At 35.7% G+C, this 25004-nt stretch overlaps 1 protein-coding gene across 1 annotated transcript in view; it reads right to left on the reverse strand.

Moving 5' to 3' along the window:
- Nucleotides 1-25004, reverse strand: part of ror2 (receptor tyrosine kinase-like orphan receptor 2) — a 71183-nt gene that overhangs the window by 18621 nt on the left and 27558 nt on the right. The window contains exon 2 of the mRNA XM_058789839.1: nt 3630-3710. Coding sequence (XP_058645822.1) covers nt 3630-3710 — 81 coding nt within the window. The remainder of the gene's footprint in view (nt 1-3629; nt 3711-25004) is intronic.

The following is a 25004-nucleotide window of genomic DNA, read 5'->3' on the forward strand; positions in this document are numbered from 1 at the left end:
TAAGTGGATAAAAATAATGATTTTACAAATGCTTCACAATTACCATTCTAACAATAACAATTCTTCAATCCCAAGATCAATCATTTAAACTACATTTGTTTTCAGTTGATATGGAAATATAAGTTCAATAAACATCATTTGTAGCAGATCTTGCAAAGTTATTGCTTTTCAAACATACCATCATATTTAATTGTTCAAACACATCATTAAAATGTTGGAGGAATATGCACCCCTGAAGCCACTGACTCTTATGAACCCTTAAGAGAAGTACACTTTAATGCATTCTTTAAAAGTTACTACAGAAATAATACACATTTAGTTCAAACTTAATATTTTTTGAAAAGATTAAAACAATGACTTAATTTAAAACATAATTTGACATTAGAAAGTGGACATTTTTGAAGTCTACTTAAATGTTACAAAACAGTCATGAAAGTGTAAGTTCAAGTGGCCTTTTATTTCATTATCTGCAAGTACTTTTTTTAATATATACTTTTAAGATTTGAAGTATACTACACATTTAATACAATTAAGCACGCTTTTTACAAGGAGAGCCAAAGTTAACAGTTGATGTATTAATTTGCTTATCAACATTGAAACATATTGTGTTGTTATTTTTGAGAAAAGTCTTAGCTTTCAAATTTTGCCAATTAAAAAAAACTAAAAAACACAAAACTCCAAAAAAATAAATGTTTTGATGCTTTTTAAATGTAATACGACTGATCGCTGTAACCCCCTCAGAAGGTTTCTGTGGGTGCAGCTAATTAGCCTAAAGCCATAAAATAGAAACCAAAAATTGATTAAAATGTCTTGTTGCAGAACACAGTTGACTGTCACGACTGGTTTTGAATATGGAGCCATTATTTACTGAACAACGCTTTATCATGCACCTGGTTAGATAAAAGAATTCACTTCCGACTGTTTCTTCTACATTTCGCTTACTAACGTGTTTCACAGCCACTGTGAGCTTTTCTCTTGCTTCAAGTACATATTGGTAATGCATGGTTTAGAAACACTGCCCTTCATACGTTCATTCACTCTCCTGAAAACTATTACGGCTTCCTCTCGTCCCCAGACCCCTTGGTCCCGTGGCCAACACAAATAGTCTCTGCAGTGCTCATATTCGGAGCTGCTATTAAACAGGCCTGCCAGAGCAAAGTGGTGGCTTTTCCTGAAACTCTTGATTTATGCACACGGAAAGCAGAAACGCAGACGCGCTACTGACGGACATAGCAGGCCACATTTCACGATCCAAACCTTATCGTGAACACCTATCATGCAGTTATTCACTGATTTTTGGTCACTTTTTTTAAGGTCATATTCTTGCTATTAACAAAGGACTATTAACTACGACTTGCGTCAAACTCCTAATTGCTTATTAACAGTAAGGTAGTTGTTAAGTTTGAGATCTAAAATATGGCATTAATATGTGCTTTATAATAAACAGCCAATATGCATGCTGGTTAATAGTGAGAATTGGTCCTTAAAATAAAGGGTTACCACTAGAGCTGTCAAATTGGCTGAAAAACTAAATTTGAGTTTTGTACTAAAATAGCAATCAATATTCGAATTATATTTGAATTTAAAAGGCATAATTTCTGTTAGGGGGGAAAGCTTTTGGTTTCTCTCCTGAGGCCACAAGAGGGTGCATCGAGTAAAATATTACTAATGCAGGTTTCTTTAAAGCAATAAAATAACATGACTATCTTTGAAAAAAAGTGCATAATGTTTAAAAATGTTTCTAAACCATATATAAATTAACCCTTGTGTGTCAATTAAAAAAAAAACAAAGTTATACAGGTCCATAGTGGCCAAAATGTCCATGTCAAAAAACTATCATAAAAATTTTAAGTTAGGTCTCATTTTAAAGAAGACCCATGGCAGATTACTGTTGAAGTAAAAAGTTTAAAAAGTGAAACAAACAAAAAAACAATTATAGAGGTTTAAGTTTATGAACATTATTAAAATATATATTTTATTAAACATGTTGAATTCTATACATGCTAGAAAATCAAAGCCATAAATCTAAACAAGCTGTGTTCCAAATTTGAGGTTGATATCTCAAAAAATGAGCTTTCAGTAAGATTTTAGATTAGATGCCAGCAAAACTCTGCTGGTGAACACAGTGGTTGGATTTGTGATTTGCAGTAGAGTTTTTCTCTCCCCCAAATATTACAAGCACACACACACAATTTTTTTTTTATGACACACATACAAACCGCACTCTGACATTCATACCAACACACCCACACAATTATAGCTGCATTATTTATCCAATTGGCTCTATAATATGCAGAAGCAGAAAACAGGAATAAAGCGAGTATTTGCTTTATAGGCCAAACCTGAAAAATGGTACCATCTGGTAAAAAAATTATTTTGAAGCCTTGCCAACAGAATGAAAGCCAATTAACAAAAATTGCATCATTTTACAGTTAAAATGGCACTGCGATTAAAAACAGCACTTTTAATGGGTTTCAATGGGGACATTTTTGTCCTTAAGGTCCTGAGAGGAACAATTTTGTGTATCTAGTGCAAAACAGATTTATTAAAGGAAATGGAAGTGAAATAGTAAAATTCCAATGAAAATACACAACTGTGCCAAAATTTATGCAGTTGGCAATAACACAGGCAAAATTATCAAAAAAACGAAACTGAAAAGGACAAAAATATCCAAAAGGACGCACAAGGGTTAATTACGTTGCTTAAACAATTAGAAACAAAAAGCATCATGCATGTAAAGTTTAATACTAAGGACCGAAAACAAAAGAGCACTTTTTCCATTTAAAAACATGAGATGCAGCGGGACGCCATAAAGTCTCGAGACATGTTTTTTAAATGTTGAACTTACATTAATTTTAAATGGCTTTCTAAACATGTGGCTCTCTTGTGCAAGATGCAAGTGCAACGCTGATAGATGTCCATATAGAAAATGCGATAAATACTCGTTCTGTGTGAATGGCTTGGTTTCAGTTTCGCTGTAAACAGCATCTTCTCTGCATTGATGTTCTCTTTTTCCGCAATATTTTGAATAAGCAGCGCTGCATCCAGTGGGTTCAACTGGATTAGCTATGAAAAGCATTAAAATGCAACGACACTTTTACATCGTCATCGTATCTTGTGCGCCACTGATAAAGCTGCCTGAGGCACACCTAAAATTCGAATGCAATTTTTTTTGACAGCCCTAGTTACCATAACTTAAAAAATGTTTTTACAGAGTGATGAATGATAAAAACACTCAATTAGAATCAATTCAACTTGAGCATATAAAGCAGCAGATGACATAACTCTAGCGCACACTTACAAGAAACAAGCAAATAATAGCATATTTAAATGTTTAATATACAGCTATGTGGAGTAGGATTTTGGACCCATTACATGTGATGCTAACTGATGATGCCACTACAAAAAAAAAAGCAATCGAGCATTATCAAAAAACAAGAGTTTGCATTTTTGATTGAACTTTTCTTTTAGAAGCTGTATACCAGGATTTTCCAAATTGGTGGTTTGTGAGATTGTGATAAAAATGCCAAAGTTGAGTAAAATGAAACTGCATGATTTAAGGTCATATGAAAACACAGTGTTAGGATGATGCTTTCTGGATAGTTTAATCAGGCCTTGTGTTCCTGTACCTTCAGCTGTTGGCAGTCCTCCGCTCTGGGCCTCAGCCACAGCCTCGATCTCTCCAGACTCCGACAGGTTCACGTCAGCCACTGCACAACACACAGGAGACTGTTAGTACGCCGTTAGTCATATTACTAGCATATATACTTATAAAGCACATATTAATGCTTTATTCTGCATTTATTCTAGATCCCTTAATCCATCCCATGCCTAAACTTAACAACAACCATACTAACTATTAACAAGTAGCAAATTAGGAGTTTATTGAGGGAAAACTCCTAGTTTATAGTGAAAGTGTGTTCCCTATTCTAAAGTGTTACCAACAGGTCATTTATAGAAATACACAAACATGCAATTCATACAGTGACTTGAATATAACTTTTCTACTGTGAACAGTGAATATTTACTCAATATTCTTGTAAGGCATATAACATCAAATGTTTCTGTGGGGAATCGGTGTTATACAACTCAAAAATACATTTACAAAAAAATAAATAAAATGGCTGAAAATTGTAGTTTTTCACATGAAACCAAAATAAGATACATGTGCATTATTAAAGCTAGATTTAAAAATAAATGTATTTATATTTATATATATATATATATATATATATATATATATATTTTTTTTTTTTTTTTAAAGAACCAACAGCAAAATAATAAAGAAATATTAGACTACGACTAAGGGCTCTCGTCAGTGGAAAATTACCATTAATTGTCGTGCAAGAAAAAAGCAGCTTCAGGCAGTGTTTGATCTGAAGCGGCGGTTAGTTCGTCCTTCATCTGTTCCAAAAAGAGCATCTCATTTATCATAAAACACATTACTGCTGACAGTGTGGTTTCTGAGATGCTCCATAAATACTCTAAATTGAGTTAAATCACACAGACAACACAAGTGGAGTTTTTTAATATAATCATCAGATGGTAACTGGGCCGGTGTTTAACAAGCTCGCTGTATATGGTTAAAGGCAAATTACATCCTTGTTTAACAGTGTGGAATGATTTCCTTCCGAGACTGAAAACGGCGTGAGAACCATTACATATGGGGCATAAATTATGCTTGCTTAATATGTTGTTGCAATTATTTCTTCGTTTCATCTGTTCCAATAAATTAAATTGTTTTTAGGCAAATGATCCTCAAATTAAAGTAAGCTGGGAAAGTGCGTGTCGAAAACCACATTTGACATGCTATAAACAGCTGGTCCAGGTCTTCCACATAATTACAGTGCTGTATTCAAGTAATATTCCATAACGCGCTGCCAGCTGAAGCATTAGTGAGCGATTAGGACTCATCCACACAGTCCTAACAAACACACCACACGGCTCGTTTTATCCCATATGTACTGAAATACGGTAATGAAAATGATCCTGTTTTTTTTTTTTTTTTAATAAAATGATTACAGTACTACCACAACTTTACATTTGAAAGATTAAACGTATATACAAGTCATAATTGTGTAACACAAATCAGATTGGCTCTCCAAAGACAAGCCAGCCAACTATTTATTTACACAAAATATACATTGACTATTTAACATTCATCTGTGCTAAAACAAAGAACTGCAAAGATTAGGAGGATCTTGATGAAGTTGGTGATTCCGCTAATCAAACATTGGTTGTGTAGGTTTATTTTATGCCGCCTCGCTGCCTGTTGAATGATTATCTGCCATAACACACACAGATGGTGTCTTTCAGAGCCGGCGAGGCCGTGGCAGAACCCACATACACTAGGGTTACAGACACATTTCTCTTGTGGTGGTGAAGTTTAATTCACATATGAAATATCTCAAACATTCCAGTGCCTGAAACTAATGCACAATCCAAAGACATGAGTCACACAGAAAAGCAGAGGATGCTTTTGAAATGTACACATTTTACATGAATCCATTTATGGATTATTAACGGCATCCTAATGGAATCAGCGCCAGAACTGGAAAGTTGCAAGTGAACATAATTCCTGCTCTACAGATGTGAAATTAAAAACATTTAAATGCAAAAAAGCAATTAAAAGTGTTTTTTTTTAATTTATTGAAAGATTTCCAAAAATTCAACCAGATGGTCAAACCATGTCTCTTCATAAATGAGAAACTCTACACTCAAATATTAAGGTTCGTTATTGGATTCTGTGGTTCCATGAAAATTCTTTAACACCCAAGGAATCTTTCCATTGCACAAAAGGTGCTTTATAGTGAAAAAAGGTTCTTCAGATCATTAAAATGTTCTTCACACTAAGAAAAAATGGTTCTTTTAATAACTGGTTAATGAAAGGTTTTTTGAGGAACCAAAAATGGTTCTTCTATGGCAAAAAATTCCCTTTTGGAACATTAAAAATATGTAAAAGACAGTAATCGCTCTAATTAAATGCGAACAGAAGTCATACCACGGCTATACTGATAATAACACAGAGGAACAATATTGCTGGAATCACTATTAGAACACTTTCTTCCAGGTGATGAACGATGAAAACACTGACACCCAAAACTACTTGAGCATTTAAAGCGGCAGATGATAAGCAGTGCATGCTGATAAACAGAACGTTATCGTTCATTGGTGTGGACGCTAATATAGTTAATGTTCTTGCCGTTAATGAGTCTTAAGTCATTAAGTCAATACAAATAAAGCAGAATTAAAAATTAATAACCCATGTAGTTTAGCACCTCTGAGCCATGAACAGGTGTTTCCACTCTCAAATCATGTGCAAAAGGAAAAGCCAAAAGGCACAACAAAGTGAATAAGGCGGCTGACTTTGGCAATGAGTTGTGTTGTTTGTCCGGAAAACAAGGAAATTTACATGGACATTGACAAATACTGTTCATAAATTTTCTATAACTGGTTTTGAGCTCGCTTGAATTAGCTCTGCACACACTACAACAATCATGCTACTAAAAACATTACAGTGATTTTAAAAAATGTTTTTGTTAAACTACTTTCTCCAATCTCAGCTTAATATGCAAATTATAACAGCGGTTCTCAACTCTGTTCCTGGACACCTCAACAACACACATTTTGAACGTCTCTGAGACATCTCCTATATTCAGTGTTGTGGAGTAGCTAGTTACCTGTAATCCGTTACAGTTACTAATAGAAAAAGTGTGTAATTAAATTAGTTACTTAAGAAAATTCAGATGTAACCCCTTTGTAATCATTAACATTTTCTTTTTTTTTTTTTTTTTTTTTAACACACAGATTTGATTGATTTCTTTCCCAAATTGCAGTGACTGCTCTAACATATGAGACACCAATGTTTCAGGAGTTCACAGAATAGGACACATGCTTATTTAATAACCGTTTTATTTCCTATTAGGATTTATGTGCTTTATTTTTTAAGATTAACTTTTTTCCTCCCAATGCATTGTTAGATGCCAGTGTATCCTGTCATAGGTATGCAAATATTTGATTTCAAAATGGTATCATAGCTATTAAATGGTTTCTTGTTATGATTTTAAATCAGTATATAACCTCATAATGACCTGAAAGTAAAAAGAGGTGCTAAAGTCTGATTTTGTGGTGGCTGTGCTTTAGAATTGAATTATAATAATCTTAAAGTGACAAAGGATTTAGAAAGTCTGACAGTAATAAGTGTTGAGTATTACTGTAAGGTTAACCCTGTCTGCTTTAATGTTTGAAAATGATTGAATACTTTCATTAGAAATTTAGAAAAGTAATGAAAAAGTAAATCAAATGTTATCAGTTACAGTACTTTAAAGTAATTGAAATAGTTACACTACTTATTACATTTTTAATAAGGTAACTTGTAATCTCTGACCTTCCCAACACTGCCCATTATTAAAGACTGGGAACTGATAAGATGCATGATCATAGACGTTAGAAGAAATTACAGAAGAAAAAAATTGCATTTACAAACATGACTCAAGAGTGCTGAACTCCCGTGAAGATGATTTTTTTTATTTTTATGAATCCAGTAAAAAAAAAAGAAAAAAAGAATATTCTTCACGGGAGTTCAGCACTCTGAGTCATGTTCGTAAATGCAATTTTTTTCTTCTGTAATTTCTTCTAACGTCTATGATCATGCATCTTATCAGTTCCCAAGTCACCTCTACTTAGGACTGAACCTTCAACCCCCGTGTTAGCGGCCCACAGCAGTAATCAGCAGGCTGCTGCCACCGCACTGGAGGCTGGCCAACAAAAGAGCCAGTGTGGAGACCTGGGAAAAGACGCTGATCTAATTATTTTGGCTCAGGGTGCCTGCGAGCACTCAAGCCTCTGAATCACCACCTTTCACAGCGGATTCTCCTTTTTCAGCGAGTTACTCGCCTGGCAACTGTCGGCAAGCAGGCCACTCGGAGCGCTCATAAAGAGGTGATGGCAAACAGCGCGATGGCTGCAGCGCGCCGAGCCACCCCCCGTGGGAGAGTCCGGCTCCAGGATGGGGGCAGCACACCCTCGGCCAGACTGAGAATGTAGAAGCTTGTTAACACTCCATCTCGTCCTCTGGAGAACCGTTTAGTCTGGAACTGGTTGCCAGATTCATAAAATAAAGGAGCGGGATAAAGGGGAGAAACTTTGGAAGAGCTGAACTCGTTGGGAAAAACAACATCGCTAAAAACCCATTTAGTTAAATTGTAGCTTCCCATGAAGTAAATTGAGAAGAACATTGCATTCTCTTCCACGGATGAGATGTTTTGTTTAGGCTCTGACCAGAGCTGGGTAGATTACTTACAAATTGTAATCTGCTACTGATTCCAAATTACACAACAAAAAATGTAGTTAGTAACATGATCCAATACATTACACATTTTAGGTAATATGATCAGACTACTTTTTGATTACTTTTAGATTACTTCTGACCCAACTCATTCATCACATTGATTTAAATAGGATAATCTTGTACCGTACTGATATAAAAATACAAAAGACAAAGAAAATATTTTATTTGTTATTATTAACATCACGAAGAGCATTAAATGATTTTTGCTAAAATTGAATGTGGTTTCTCAATTTTCTGTGTAATTATAGCCATCTGACTTCAACTTTCTGAATGTATATAAACGATAGGCTGTTTAAGAAAAGAAAATTTAAAAGATGAAAAATAAATCAAATTATGAATCAATTATAGCTAGTGTGTGAATAAAATGTAAATCAAGCAACCAATAAAGAAGTAACTGTAGTCTAATTACATTACATTTTAAAATACTCATAATCGAATAACAAGTACTGACTTTTTGGAATCCGATTACATAGGCTATTTTTAAAAGGAAATTTTAAAAGACGAAAAAAAATAATATTATGAATAATTTATAGCTATTGTGTGAATAAAATATAATTATGTAATCAATAAAAAAGTAACTGTATTCTAATAGCATTACATTTTAAAATACTCATAACCAAACAACAAGTACTTACTTTTTGGAATCTGATTACGTAATCCAGATTACATGTAATCAGTTACTACGCAGCTCTGGTCCTGACCATATATGAGCAACTGTGTTAGCTTTGAAAGAGGGATCAGTACGTTTTGTGTTTCAGGTCTGACTGGGCACATTCCTGGCTTTACTTGTTCATTCGTTCATTCGCTCAATCGTCAGTTCTGGCCTGCAACCATGGATCTGCAAAAAGGCACCAAGACGATCCACTTCCAGACCTGGTTCACCAGCACATCTGCAGATGTACTTAGCATGAGGTGACAAGCATGGAAAACAGCTCGTGGTGTTTCCTGACAGGCACAGGCCACATAAGCAATGACCTGATGAAGGGAGCGTTACAGCATTCCTGAACAGTTTGTTTCCTTTATGACTCTGTCAGAGAATGAAAAACCCCAAAACAAGTTTCCTTAGATCCGGTTACAGAACAGCTGGCTGATATGGTTAGTGAGGTCAGCAGTGGCTCATTAGTTTGAAATGTACTTGTTCCAATAGCATTAAAGAACTTCTGAGATGTGGATCAAAGCCGGCATTGTTCTAAACTGGCATCTAATACAGAACAGTCACCAATGCCGTCAATTCATTAAAGCTCATCATCCAATCTCACAATATCATGTGACCACATCAAACGTATCCATCCATCCACTTGTCCTGTATTTGGACGCAGTATCTATACACCAGTAGATTAGGGCTGTCACTAGCGATTATTTTGGTAATCGAGTAATCAGTCAATTATTCTGCCGATTAATCGAGTGATCACATAATTATAATACATTTTTTGGTGGTAACAAAAACAAGACCCAAGCGAACAATAGCTTTTAAAATTACTTAAAATACATATATAATAGTAATGAGGCAATAATAATTGTTTCAAATAAAGTATTAAAAGCAAAGTAATAATATGGTTTTATTGGACACAACTATAATGTATTATAAACAATAGAGCTAATGTACATTATGCATTATAACAAATGACTGCAAGAGGGCGCGAGCGGCCAGACGATTGTTTTTACACTTTACTGCACAATCTAATCCTTGTTTAATATTGACTAAACAACATTTAATTCAAATGTCCACTTAATCTTTGGCCATTTCTTTATGACAGAAATGCTACAGCCACTGTAATTTCTTGAATATGTGGACATCAAAACGTGTAAACTCAGAGCGAGAGTTTGAGCTTTTATTTTAAAATCGCAATGAACAGTTAGCATATTGAGAAAGATATTGATTTATTCTCCTGTGTTTATGTAGATTTATAAATGATTTGCCTTGATGAAATGGCGCACGCTGCACTCCCAGATGAATGTTAATAAACCCTAACTCACAACAATATGCAGAGATGGAGTTTGAGACGCTCCACATATGTAAAATGATAACAGTTTGTGTGGAGTAGCACTTACTGTGAGCAGAGCCGCTCTGACTGACACACACATACATAACTAACCTTCATGCATGTAAATACACTAGTCAACATTTGAAGTGGATCAAAACCTTTCAAAGTTGTTCCAAAACCTTAAAGGGGTCATATAATACGATTTCACCTTTTTAACTTTGTTAGTGTGTAATGTAGCTGCGTGAGCATAAACAATATCTGCAAAGTTGCGAAGCTCAAAGTTCAATGCAAAGGGAGAAATTGTCTTTTACAGAATTAGCATAGCATTGCCTACAGTGAACGGCTGGTAAGGGACTACAACAAAATAATTCCGGGTTAGTGACATCATAAACCCAGATAAACCCCACCCCCGGGAACATGCAACGAAGGGGGCGAGGAGGCCATGCTGTGATGCTTTAGAGAAGAGAAAGAAAACTAGGGGTGCATGTAAAAATCTATTCATATACTGTATGAATCGCGACTGTCTTCTAGCGATTCTAATGGATTCACAAGTATCAAAATCAATGTTCTAAAGCAGTGGTTCTCAATCCTGTTCCTCACGTCGCCCTGCTCTGCACACACTCTGCATTTCTCTCTCTCACTCATTCAGATCAGCTCAGCTCCAACAATGAACTGTTCCATTTATACACTTTTCACATAGCTATGACAAGGGTTAAACATGGACGCGCATACGGTTGCCGTACTGTATTAAAGCTTTAATCATGATAAAACCATATATTAAAAGCTAACGTAAGCAGTAGCATAATAACAGCATATCTAAAAGTATGAGACGACAAAAAAAAAACATTAGGCCTACCATTAAAAGCCGTGCTTGCACAAGTACTGCACGATCCTCTTCACTAATATCCTCTGCATCTCAAGCGAGCTCAAATTGAAAAGCAAGATAGTCGACGCCATTGTTTACAATAGAACCGGAGCACATGCCGCTGAGCTGAGGGCGGGACATCTAGACAGCACTAGAGAAAGTTTAGCCAATCACAACACACTGGGCCAGCTAAACAATCAGAGCCCATCGTTTATTTCTGAGGGAGGGGCTTCATAAAAGCAGGAAATGATCAGCACGTTTATCAGAGAAGGGACATATCGGTGTGAAATAAAGGTAAATTATGTGAAAAATAATGCATTTAACAAACGAAGCATTAACATGTTAGAATGCACCCCATAAACAATGAAGCCTAGAAAAACCAGTCAACCACTCCTTTAAACCAAAATGCGTTCTTGTCTTAGGACAACTGATGAACTTTTTTGATCCACTTCAAATGTTGACTACTGTAATTAAAGCGCATATTAAACCTGCATCACGTGTTTAATTGAATCGTAGCATTTGTGATTTCACAATAGCATTATGCTTTGTGATTTTTAAATGGGTTTAAATATATCATGTAACCTTGGAAATGGGTCTAATAACGAATGCTGTCAAATGATTAAATCGCATCCAAAATAAAAGTTTGTTAAGTTTGAATATTAAATATATTTATATATAATATAAATATGTAAATACAATGTAAATATTTTCAAAATATAAACTGTGTGTGTGTGTGTATTTATATACACATAATAAATATACAAAAGTACACACATATATATTATGTAAACAAAAACATTTATTTTGGTTGTGATTAATCGCGATTAATTGATTGACAGCACTAATACATTTACATTTAGTCATTTTGCAGACGCTTTTATCCAAAGCGACTTACAATTGGTAATAACGCATTTCATGGATTCTCGTCCGTGGAATGCGCCACTTCAAAATGCAAATCGAGGATTTTTAAAAAATGAGTACTTTGAATTGAATCGAGGAATTGTGACAGCCCTACAGCAGACAATAACCAACTATTGCTTTAAAACTCCTTGATCAACTTGATTTAATTTTTCACCATGATGCGATGTAATAATTCTCAATCCTTCAAACAAATCGGCAAATGATTGAAAAGTTTTTGCTGATTATTTAACAAGAGTGGCCAGGATTGCATTCCTGGAGAATGCCTAAAAGTTTTAATTGATCTGTCCTTCGGAAATTTCCAAAACAAATTCAGTTACTCAGAACACAGAAGTGTTCACAAGGGCTTCTTACAAAGAAAAAAAATAAATAAATAAAAAAAAAATAAAAAAAAAATCAATCAATCAAATCTGTTTTTAATGCAAGAATCTGAGGACCACCCTCACAGTAAACTCAGCGTTGGCCAGGCTATTGGAAACAGACTTCAAAAGAGACGGTAAGAGCAAACATTTGTTTGTAGTTCAAATCCTCCAAGGCCTGCAGCATTCAGAGAATCTGAGGAGACCCTGCCAAATCCAAATCTGACAAATGTAATGCTGCTCTGACAACGGCAATTCTGATCTTTAAATCAATTCAACAGGAGGATAGCAATTTAATAAGATGCCAAAAAGATGTAATTTTAGGAGATATGTTTCCATTCGTCCACCTACCTAATGCAAAGAATAGCCAGTGTGATGCATGTACATGTGAAATGTCATAAGTCCGGTCTGGACTAGCCCTGAGACAGGAAATAGAGAAGGGAAGCGCAGAATATGAAACAGTCTTTCACACTACAAACTCAGTCAGGAGAGATGCGATTCCATCAGAGCAGTGTATTTTTCAGGGCAAAAGTGTAATTACATGGCAGCGTACGAGCTTTACTCAGATCTTCCACACAAATGATGGGATAATAACAGCTCTCTCCACAGACATAAACTCCCTCTGGGCACTGTGTTTATCTGCAGGAATGCTGGTAGTCATAACAAGACTAAATATATAAAGTGTAATAGGTCATCACTTAAAATGAGGAATATAGTGTAAAAGAGATCACGTAATGCAGACCACAGCACTGCCCAATGCATTCAACTCTATAGAATAACGCTGAGCTTTACTAAAGTGCCTGCCAAAATGCGAACAACTTTACTCAATCAAAAAATGGGATCAATTTCGATTTCTTACAGACAACTGATTTTGATTTCACGCCATAAATACAATAAGCAAAAAAATAAATAAATAAATAAACATCTAAAATTGTGCTATAATTGTTGGTTGGCTTCAAGAATAAAAAAAATCCTGATAATTTACTCACCCCCATGTCGCAAAGAAATGAAGTTTTTTGAGAAAAACATTCCAGGAATTGTTAAAGAGTGTATTTTTATTTATTTTTTTCAGAAAATAACCGATCGTTTTACTAGATAAGACCCTTATTCCTTGGCTGGGATCGTGTAGAGTCCTTTGAAGCTGCACTGAAACTGCATTTTGGACCTTTAAATCTTTGGCCACCATTGAAGTCCACTATATGGAGAAAATTCCTGGAAAGTTTCCCTCAAAAAAACTTTAATTTCTTTGCGTTTGAAGAAAGACAGACATGAACATCTTGGATGGCAAGGGGGTGAGTAAATTATCAGGAAATGCTTATTCTGTAAGTGGACTTATCCTTTAAATAAAATAAAAATAAAATGTTGGTTGGAAGAAAAATTCACTTGTCACTTAAAGTAGTTTGTAAGTAAAGCTGAGCTTTACATGGTAATGTAAACATGACTCTGTGTCAGCCTGACTAGGCGCTCTCACATTCAGGAATGACTAGCGTGTCTAGTGTGGAACGCTCCAGCTGGAAAGCTGACAAAACTTACATTAACAAAACTTCAGGCAGTTACAGCCCACCTCACTGGCTCGTGTCAGACGGCATGCTGCAATTTACATCCGCTGACACAAGGATAACTTAAACTTTCCACCCCGGCGAGCCGTCTCTAAAGTCTATAGCTCATATGACTGTTATGACGTTGGCAAAATCGCCCAAAATGGGGCAGCGGGCAATATTCTGCAGAGAGGACAGTGAGAAAACTTACAGAGTGCGTCGTCTGACATGTTACAGACCAGATTTGTGGACCGTCTGCCAACATAATAGTTTATTTTAGAAACCATCCTGTTATTAGAGCAAAGCAATAAATTCCATTCACATGAGGTGGCCACTGAGTCGCACTATTCTGTGTGCCATCCTCAAATAAAAACACTCTGCTCTCCAAGAGTGGGTTTTCACAGCGAGGCCACAGAAGAACCATCCTTTCAATGAAGAGATCTTAATAGAATGTGGAGATCAGTTTAAGAACCTTTTTCCACTATAAAGAACCTTTTGTGCAATGGAAAGATTGTGTGGATGTTAAAGGTTGTTTATGGAGCCACAGATGCCAATAAAGGACATTTACTTTTGAAAGCAGTTCTTATTGTTGGTCCTAAAAAGATGTAACCTTTCAAATATAGTAGATGCGATAGAATATTTCTTTAAAAAAAAAAAATAAATAAATTGTCTTGTTGCAGAAACGTCTGGGTTTATTAAAACATCTGTTACCATCTCAGCTCCCCATAAAATAAAATGTTGCACTATTCAAATGACATCAACATCCTTTAAAAAAAACAACAACAAAAAACAACAGGAAATCTGCAAGTAAATGCCTCCCATTTTTATAATTTTGTGTTATATTTTAATGTTTGTAAGTATATAGTGTCCAAACTAATGTAATCCTTAAGTAATCCACGTACTCTAATTATGTGTTGCTCAATGTTTATACATGAATAAAAGCCTAAATTAAATTGGTTCATCATTTCTTATAAGCAGATTTGAATTAAACGGTTTGATTCATTTATGTAGTTTAAATTTTGGTAGTGTGGATGGAGAAAAAAAAAGAAAAGAACGTTATTCCAAAAATAAACAGGTTTTCTGCATTTGCAATGACATGAAGTTAGTAAATGACAATTTTCATTTTTGTATGTAATATCCATTTAAGATTTGTCCTTAAAGAAAATATTTGAATAGGAAACCGTAATTAGATCATTAGAAGGGGGGGTCCACATAGTTTTGGTCATATAGTTTACATATAACAGAGGTGGTGCTGTATAACATATCCAAAACATACAGATGCCTTATTGTAGAAGAAACTCTCTTTTAGAGCTCATAAAGAGATGAATGCCACCTGTTCATTAACAGCAGTGAAGGATAAATGGGAGGATGTTATGTTTGGTCGTGCATTGCTGGACTTGCTGGAGCAGGTCTGAGAAGCACTGGGCCTTTATTGAGACATCTTCTGGTTTTCATCACCTCCAGCCTGTCAATAGCAAACTACACGCCTCTGGGGACAGACCTTCACAACTCCCACACAAGCGCTCAAACAGATGCGGAAACCAGAGTTTCAAATCCTTCCTTTTTCATGTGCATCCAACAGAGCTAATAAACCTTTTGTTCAGCGTTTTTGTTGTTGGCGAACATATGCTTCGAGTACATCTTTCAGATCTTGCTGTGAAATCAGAATATCCCAAAAGGAAAGGCTGTGCAAGCTTGTGTATGTCTGTTTTGCTTTTGCATGATTAACTACATGCAAGCCAAAATTTCAAAGTGTTTCCAGGAATGTCCAACTAACATGAAGGCTCTAAGCAGCTCTATAGAAAGAAGAAGTAGCAATTTACAAAGTCTGTTAATGTTGGGAATTGAGAATCACTTCTTAGACCCAAAGTAGCCTATATTTCAATAGTTTTGTTTTCATGTTTTTCCATGTTTAAGCGCTATAATTGAGTCCCAACCCAGAAAACGTGAGAGGATTAACCCATTACATACAAGCCTTTCTCTGCAAGCTTGTTAAAAAACTTCACAGATGCATTCTGGGGACACCTGAGACTTGTATTATATATTGTAAAAAGGGGCATAAAAGGTCTCATGCGGACAACACATCTTTGTCCAACATCTGCGCTATTTCTCTCCAGATATTATGAGCGTTAAAATGTACTCGTTCTGTGCATTTCTTAATTTATTATGTTCGGTTCCATTAGCAGAACTGTAATCTGTTCTTCTGTAAATGTGGACAGAATAATCACATTTGATCTGTACACAAAAAGTGTGTTCAGTGTAACCAGATTCCCAAACAACTCTTATGACTCCATTCATTAAATGAATTGGCCAAAAAGATTCACTGGATGTTTATGAGACAATGCGTAGTTAAATATACACTTTCATGTAGTTAGGACCAATTATGGCTCCCTTGTTGCAAAATCAGAGCTCCCTCGGAAACAACGGTATAAACAGCTTTCCGTGGTATTTATGCTGCTTCAGAAGCAGTTTCTTCTCCACTTTAGCAGAGTAAAGATGCCCTGTTTTTAGGAGACTTGAAACTGTACAGTTGCTAGATGCAAGGGATATTTAAAATCTACTCACAAATAAATAATATCTATGAACATTTTGGATAATTTGACAATATTACAGCTTGGAAATTACATTAAAATATTACAATCACATGTGATGTTTTATTATACCTTACTGGGCAAAATCTGCAACAATGTTATAATTCATAATTTTATAATGGATATTCACAGGTGAAGACTGACAGTAATGGATTCATGGACAGTTGCATAATGTCTAGCTTTTGCATTAAAAGAGACTAGCTTTGTTGTTGTTTACACAAATGTCTGTAAAGTAAATTAGTGACTGGCGTCAGTACCGATAAATTAAACTGATTCACAACTCACTTTTCTCATTTAAACTACTAACTCAAACAGAACATCCCAGCAGAGGCATAGATTTGCACAAGACAGTCTATAACAGTCTGAGAATGGCCCTAATACTAGGAGTGTAACGGCACACAAATATGACGGTTCGGTACGTACCTCGGTTTTAACATCAAGATTCAGTATGATTTCGGTACAGCAGGGGGGAAAAAACTTTTTTTTTTTTTTTTAATAAACAGTGGTTTACTGAACAAGTTGCTCTCTCTTTAAATACATTCAGTTATAGTTTAAAATTTTCTTAAGTGATAAAAAAAAAATAATAATAATCTACCTCAGCTTATGCTTAAAACCATAGGGAGCCCTTTCACATTATAAGGTTACAATTAGGCCTAACAACTTAACCCAAACTTAAAATTTAATTACTATTTATTTTTAAATAGATGATCAACACTGAACTTTAAAAAAATAAATAAAAAATAAACTGCACATAATGCAGTTTTTAAATTAACTTCTAAATAATAAAATTTCTAGGCTAGGCTAATTACACACTGGCTGTCATAGCATGTTTCATAACAAATTAATTTAAATAAACATTAAATAATTAAAACTAACAGGTTTAGTAAAATATGAGTATATGGTGTAATATTTTGCGAAATGCTCCTCTCTAGACTTCATTTCTCTAGTGAACTAACGAGCTGTGGACATGAATGAAATGCTACGTGACATTTTATTTCCACACTGTTTTGCTGAATGTCTTTCCTCGGTTGAAACACGTTAAAACTAGTAGTACAGAGGAAGGAATGATCGCGTTCACTTGCGTCACGGCTCAGACACGGGATCGCGGCCGCTCGAGTCAGTGCTTGTGTTGGGTTTATACCAGCATGTTTCTGAACCGTCCCAGAAGCGGCTCTCTAATGCGTTTATACAGCGATCTGTCATGCCACAAAGACGGTCAAAACGCCATTTATTATTTGAATTTCCTGAAATTTTTTTTTAAATTTTTTAAAAAATATTTAAATACTGTATTTGTTCGGTACATATGCGTACCGAATCGAAAGACCCGTACCGAAACGGTTCAGTACGAATACGTGTATTGTTACACCCCTACTTAATACAGCAGACATACACTGATGCACAGAAACATAAGGGATTTCTATCGGAAAAGAGGAAAAACAATGCACTGAAACTTGCAAATTTACAAATTGTTGACAAAATCATCCATACGCCACTCACAATCTGACTTTCTGAAAACAAGTGTTTAGACAAAAAAATAACAAGTTGCAGACAAAAGCCAAAAGTAATTTGGTAGACAAAACTGTTTTCAGACAAAAAAACAAAGTTAATTTTGCAGATGAACAACTTCTATAAACATAAAATAGTGTTTTCAGAAATAGGACACGATTAGTTAGGTTTACACAAGTCTAAATATATAACCGACCACAGGAAAAGGAGGAACACCTAAACACAATTAGGACAAGGTAACTAAAAGAGAACTACAAAGACCATAAACAAAACTACAAAAAGTGGCGTCAAACTATACAGAGTACAAGATTCAAAACAATAAACATGACATTAATTCAAAAACACCTGAAAGGTTTCATGTATTAAACAATTCAGCTAGAAACTGCATTTGTGAATAGTTTTGAATCCTGTATTAACTTGCCTTCAAAGCTAACAAAAAGCTAGACCGTTGAACATGTTCATCATCCACCTCATCAATCTGCTAAATCCCCCAAATCACGCAATTACTGCGCATTGTTCTTCCCTCCGAATTGATGGTTTGTTTTCTGTGGTTTAGTGTAAACCGCTGTGGATTTCTTACACTTGGCCTGTAATGAGATAATCAACTCTGCTTCAAGTGAGAAGAAATCTGGCCAAATAAGTTCAGTCTTAACTGCACTGGTGCTTCGCTGGTCGAGCTCTGCCTGAAAACAGTTGTGCTGTAAAAAACTGTGGCTAAAGGCCTTTTCATACCAAGTTTTCAGCAGCAACAAGATTTTCAATATAAAAACAATTTCTATGGAGCAGCTGACAACAGTCCAGTGATAACAAGCCAATTTAATTTGAGCTTTGTTTTGCATTTCTAAAACCACTGCTTAAATAAATTCAACTAAAACTGGTCCGACTCTCTCACAAAGATTTGTTATTTCCCTGAATAAATCAAAATGTTCAAGGAAATACAATCAATGAACTCTACAGAAACCTGAAAAAATGCAATTATATAGGCAGAACAGCTTAAAGGTGCATTGCACCATTATACTAGTGTAAACATGCTTACAAATTATCGCTTGTAATTACCATTTGTATGCTGACGTGTTTAATAAACTACACCAATACTACATGGCATGAGTAGTTCATTTCCTCAAGTACCTCTGTCTCTTTTCCTCTCATTTTCAGTTTTGCTTCAAATCAAATGCTGCAGTGTTTTGATTCAGCAAATAATTCCAGACCTCCATGAACTTTTATGCGCTTCATGAAGGTTTTTCCAAGTCAGAGCTTCGTTCTCATATTTTAGGGTTACTCTAGTGGTTACGAGCCAACACTTCATTGGTTAATGGCTACAAGTCATTTCTAAACAACCATTAATATTCTGGCTTGTGAAATGGCCAAATCAGCTCTCAGAGGCACTGAGATTTAAATACTTTGGTCTTTTAGGTCTTCTTGGCGCTTTAGACACAAGTATCGTTTTTCCTCTATAAAACAAATGAAGAGACGATGAAGACCAGAGCAAATGCTCTATTTATACTGCATACAACATAAATGATCTGATATGGAGTTTATCCTCATGAGCAAAACCACCTGCAAACAGACCTGAAGCAGCCCAACATCCAGACTGATTCAATATGATCCCTGGACAACACTCAAAAAATGATTTTTCTAGTTGTTGAACTTAATTAAAATGAGCTAAAGCAATGCAATTCTTAGACGTTGTTACAACTTAATTTCATTATGTTTGAGCCAACAAAATTTGTAAATAAAATGAACTTAATCCTTTAAAACAACAAATTGAAAGGAACTTTAATCTGAGAATCTTACCAATATCACCTTCAACTAGTTTACTCCATCTGTCGAATCTCAAAGATTGAGCCCAATTAGATTCATTAGAAGTGCGACAATTATTGGGTTGTGCTACAGACAGAAAATATTTTTGTCAGGAGGCAGACATGAGCCACAAATCTTCGTTAGCAATCTCATTCAAAATATTTGCAACGAACACAAGTAGTTAACAAAAGGATAATGGAAAACCGACGTCATCAGAACTCAACAGACAGGCAGAGCCAATCGTCTTTTTGACAAAGGCACAATGCTCAATATGCTGTTTGTTCAAGTCAGAAAAAAACAATACAAAACTACATAAAACACACATACAGACAAAAAAGTACCGTTTTGTGAAGCCTTACTATGACAGTATGCTATGGTATTAATGCAGCACCAAAAAAGAAAAAAAAACAACATGAAACATGGCCACATAACATGGTACATTTGTTAGCTAGAATTATGCATTCATCTAACATCTCTCTCCGTCTCTCCAGCGGTAGTGCCATGTGCTCAGCAGATGTGGGAAAATAAGGGCTTTCCTTTCGTATCTCAAACATGTTCTGTATAGTGGCTTGACAATATCCGGCGTACAACCTCAACGCTCATTAATAAAACTCTGACCCCACTTCACAAAGACAGGAAGCTCCCCTCACAAGTCCAGAAATCTGTTTTCCTTCATGTCAGATTTAAATAAATGATAATGGTTTGTCCCAAATATAGCGCTAGTCTCCATCAGAGTTCATATATTTCATGGTAGATACTAAATAGACTAAATTTTTCCCTTTAAATTCAACCCAACGTGCCAGAAAAACGTGCCTGTGGTGGCATTTTGGCAAAATGATATTATGTTGCTTGCATGTTTTGCAAGTAAAAAGTCCAGTGAGTGTGTTCAGTTTTATCCCAAACAGATGAATGTGACTTAGGCAAGATTTTATTATGTTAGCAGTTGTATGTATTGTGTCAGTTTGGAAATGAGTGATGCAAAAAAGGAGTGCTTTTGAAAACAACATGGCACAAACCCTACAGTAAACGTAACCAATAGTGTTAACATGAGATAAAAACATGGCTGCTGAGACGACCATGCCCTTTTAGCTCACTTGCAAGTCTCTGAGCTCTTTTAACATGACTTGTGCTTTACAGGACTCGTACCCGAGCCCTTTTCGTCACAAGTGCTATCAAGCAAGTTTACTATGCCAAAAAAAAACATACATGCGGAGCTGGTTATGTAATCCAAACATCAAAATGTGTTAGTTTACAAATCCGGCACTATGATAATAGTGTTTTGAGGTCATAACATAGTATTGTGCAAGGAACCACAAGAAAATAATTATTTATTTATTTATTGAGAATCTGGCCCTAAAAATCACAATTTTACAAGTTGTTTTAATGTATGTTTTTGGAAAATGTAGTTGGAGGCACATTTTTCCAATGAGCCTAGGTTGTTTAAATGACTTAAATCCACTTAGGAACCATGTCAAATACAAGGCTGACAAGTTTTCTCCAAATTTCTTAGTGACCTTTTAGGCCAAATACCACCTTCAATCGAATTAGAATCAACTTTAAGGGCAAACAGAATTGCATCTTGACTTCAGGTCGGTCACTTCAGCTTTTGGCTGGGAATAAAAGTGGTGTGAGGGCTTGTAGACGTACAAGCGTGGACACACCAGCAGGGCACTCCACATACCACAGGAGGGTTTAGAGGAGCCCAAAACAAACAGCCTCTTATGAACAGACACACGGCTCACAGACAGAGCCGCTCTTTTTCCTGACCCTTCACATACCATGTCTGGGTGAGAGAGAGTTTCTTCTCTTTAATGCTACGGATTAGTACCATTTACACAAAGTCAACATGAAGTGAAAATTACGCTACATTGCTCACGAAAAACACAGGCAAATGTTCAGGAGGAATATTCAGCAAGCAGTATAGATGCGTTGTGTTATAAAGGTTCCCAACCCCCAGCGTGTGCTGCAGCTCTTTTCATATCCCTCTCTCTCATATCCTTCTAATGGCCCCCAGACGAAGATCAGATAAGTCCAATTTCCTTTGATTTTATCCTGACTCCATTGGAACTCCATAGACCACATTTCTGACCGAAAGTTACTGAATTACGAATGAAAAACAAAAATCAGGACAGGCTCAGAGGAAGCATTTATGGTTTAGAAGCCACTAGAGGAAGTCTTTACTGTCTGTGAACAACCGCAATTAAACTTAAAAGAGCCCAAACCAGCAAACAACAGGTTAACAACATTCATTCATTCACTGCACTACCCATTAGCATCCACTAACAAAAAGTTGAGTTTTGTAAGTTTAGTGTATTTTTCCCATATGCCATTGTGATACCATATAGGCTGCATACAATGACAGTGTATGTCAAAAGTACTTTGTTCCTCAGTATCAAGTCAATACTGAAATTGTTAAAATGTAACACCATCAACCTGCAGTAGCAGTAATAAAGAGCACCAGCTCAATTCATTTTCAAATGCTCCCATTTGCATTTATGTACGCTCTGAGTATGTTATATAATTTGACACTTTTTAATTTCATAAATCTTTGTCACATGATCTTTCCGAAATATTTCTAATATGCTGATTTGCTGCTCAAGAAACATTTATAATTATTAATGTTGGAAAAGTTGTAGAAACTGATATTTTATTTTTCAGGATTCTCAGATGAATACAAAGTTCAAAAGAACAGCATTTATATGAAATTGATTAATTATTATCATTTTTTGTGTGTGTGTGTGGCAATGTTGGTTCCCAGTGGATTCAATGCACAAATTATGTTTTGTTCATTCATATTTCAAATGCATGCATCCAAATTGTGGTTAAACAGTTTCTGGGATAGTGTTTTAAATTTACATATGAAAAGTTATGCACAATTTGAGCAATTTGAGTTGGCTTTTTTATAAACTGTTATCATACACACAAGGTTTTGGTCATACCTAATCAGTAAAACCTGTAGCAATCTGTCTTTTTGTACCGGCTTACACCCGAGCAGTTTTCTAGTATTGATCTAGCAGATAAATGAGAAATATTCTCTCTCTGTATGAACTCTTCAAATAGAAAGGTAGGCATGAGTTTTCAAGAGCAATGCTCCTGCAATCACCGACTGTGGTCATGAAAGAGCCTTTTGAGACTGACGGCATCTGACCGGCCCATCTACTGCCATCCTTATCCTCGCTCAAGCTGTTTTCTCGCTGGATCTCCCCCACTTTCCCTCTCTGTATGTCTCTTTGTTGTTTGTCAGCCCTCACCTTCCTTCATGTCAAAGCACTGTTAACGACCCTTAACAAAGCACCATTTACTTTTAGTCACAATGAGAGCCTTTTGGCCTAAATAACGCCCCGGCTTAGGCAAATAAATTGTTGGTGCAGGATATAAACCACTGCTTCTCAGGACCGTGATTTACACGAACATCAAGTGGCTATTCACAGGGCCAAAAGTGTTTATTTAACAAAAGTAAACAAAGATGTCCTTTCACTGAGGAAAATGTATTAATATATCAGTAAAGTGAATATTAGGGCTGCATGGTTTGAGGGAAAAATACTAATTGTGATTTTTCTGATAAAAAAAAAATTTGAAAATGAGATTTAAAATGAGCTTGTTTGTAAGTCTAAACAATTAGGCCAAAAATGTTATGGTTATATATATGACTATAATGAATAAATTATTATTACTACTACTAATTTCGTATTTAAAATTGCTAATACTACTGCAATATTTTACTGTAAATAAAAAAATTAAGAACAATAATTTTATTTTAAAATTCAACTAAAATTCCTACCATTTATGTATTCATTTCTTCATGTACAAGCATTTAACCAACAAGGTTTTATTTTGGCTGAACACATAAAATTTTACACCAATATCTTCCCAAACTTGTAAATGCTTCTCATTACAGGTTTGGCAAGTTTGGGAAGATGTTGGCACATATTGTGCACCAAATGCACATTAAGTGACCTAAGCTCAGAGCAGACGCAGAAATGCATTCGTGTGGAGCAGCATTTACTACGAAAAACACTGAATCATGAGCTGCTCGCATGTAAAAGAACACAGTGCTGCGCTTCGCTCTGAAAATACATAATCTAATAAATCTCGCAATTTCAGTTTTATTTTGATTAAATGTTCAGCACTACTGTATATACACAACATGTAAAATTAACAAGCTAAATAAAAACTGAATTTTAGTTTCAAAATTTTGTATTCTTTTGAATATAAACTTGTGCTAAAATGCCACAGAGAACAGACTTTAATGTCAGTAACTCTTTGTCAGCCTATTATTGGGTCACAACCCACCAGAAGCTTTTTTTTTAAAGCAGATCCCAAATATGGACAGAAGACGTGACCCAGTACACTCTTGTTCAGAGCAGACCACACACACACACACACTACTGTGATAAATCCATCACTGCTGATGTGCGTCCTGTACTGCCTCGCAGGACTTTGATGATAAGACCCAGAACTGGAATAAACCGTCCTGGGACCCTCGTTATTCTCCACATATAACATCATCACGACTCGAGTTTCCATATACACAGAGCTCTGTGGTTGGCCAGCGCTTGGGTTTTCTTCTTCGCCCTGTTGTTTTCATAAAGTGTGCCTCTCCCAGCTTACAGGGCTTCAACAGTGCATATTTCAGCACCTCAAGCAAAGTTTACAGTTTCTCTACATAAACACAGCCCAAACGGATCAGTGTGCTCTGGATTAAGAGCCAATCTCACCCGCCTAGACGAGCCAAAAGCTGCTGCCGCCGTTTCTGCCTTACAATATTACAGATTAAAAGAGTAGCCAGCAGAAATATGCCAAGATCAACCCTTTTTAAGCAAAGACCTATAGTGATGGCCTTGTCTCTGACACACACTGGATATACCATGAAATAACTTATTCAGACTGATATTTAGTAACAGAATTCTCAAAAACAAGTGTTTGCAAATGAAGGCATGACAGAGATAAGATTTATCAAGTTTTTGTCCTATGCAGCCAAAGTTTCTGCAGCATTGTAAGTCACATCTATTGTGAAATCCCACTGGTTCAAAATCCTGCCACATAACTATGTGACCCTGGAGCACAAAACCAGTCATAAGTAGCATGGATA

Source organism: Onychostoma macrolepis, chromosome 10 (genome assembly GCF_012432095.1).
Source record: "Onychostoma macrolepis isolate SWU-2019 chromosome 10, ASM1243209v1, whole genome shotgun sequence".
NCBI classification, from domain to species: domain Eukaryota; kingdom Metazoa; phylum Chordata; class Actinopteri; order Cypriniformes; family Cyprinidae; genus Onychostoma; species Onychostoma macrolepis.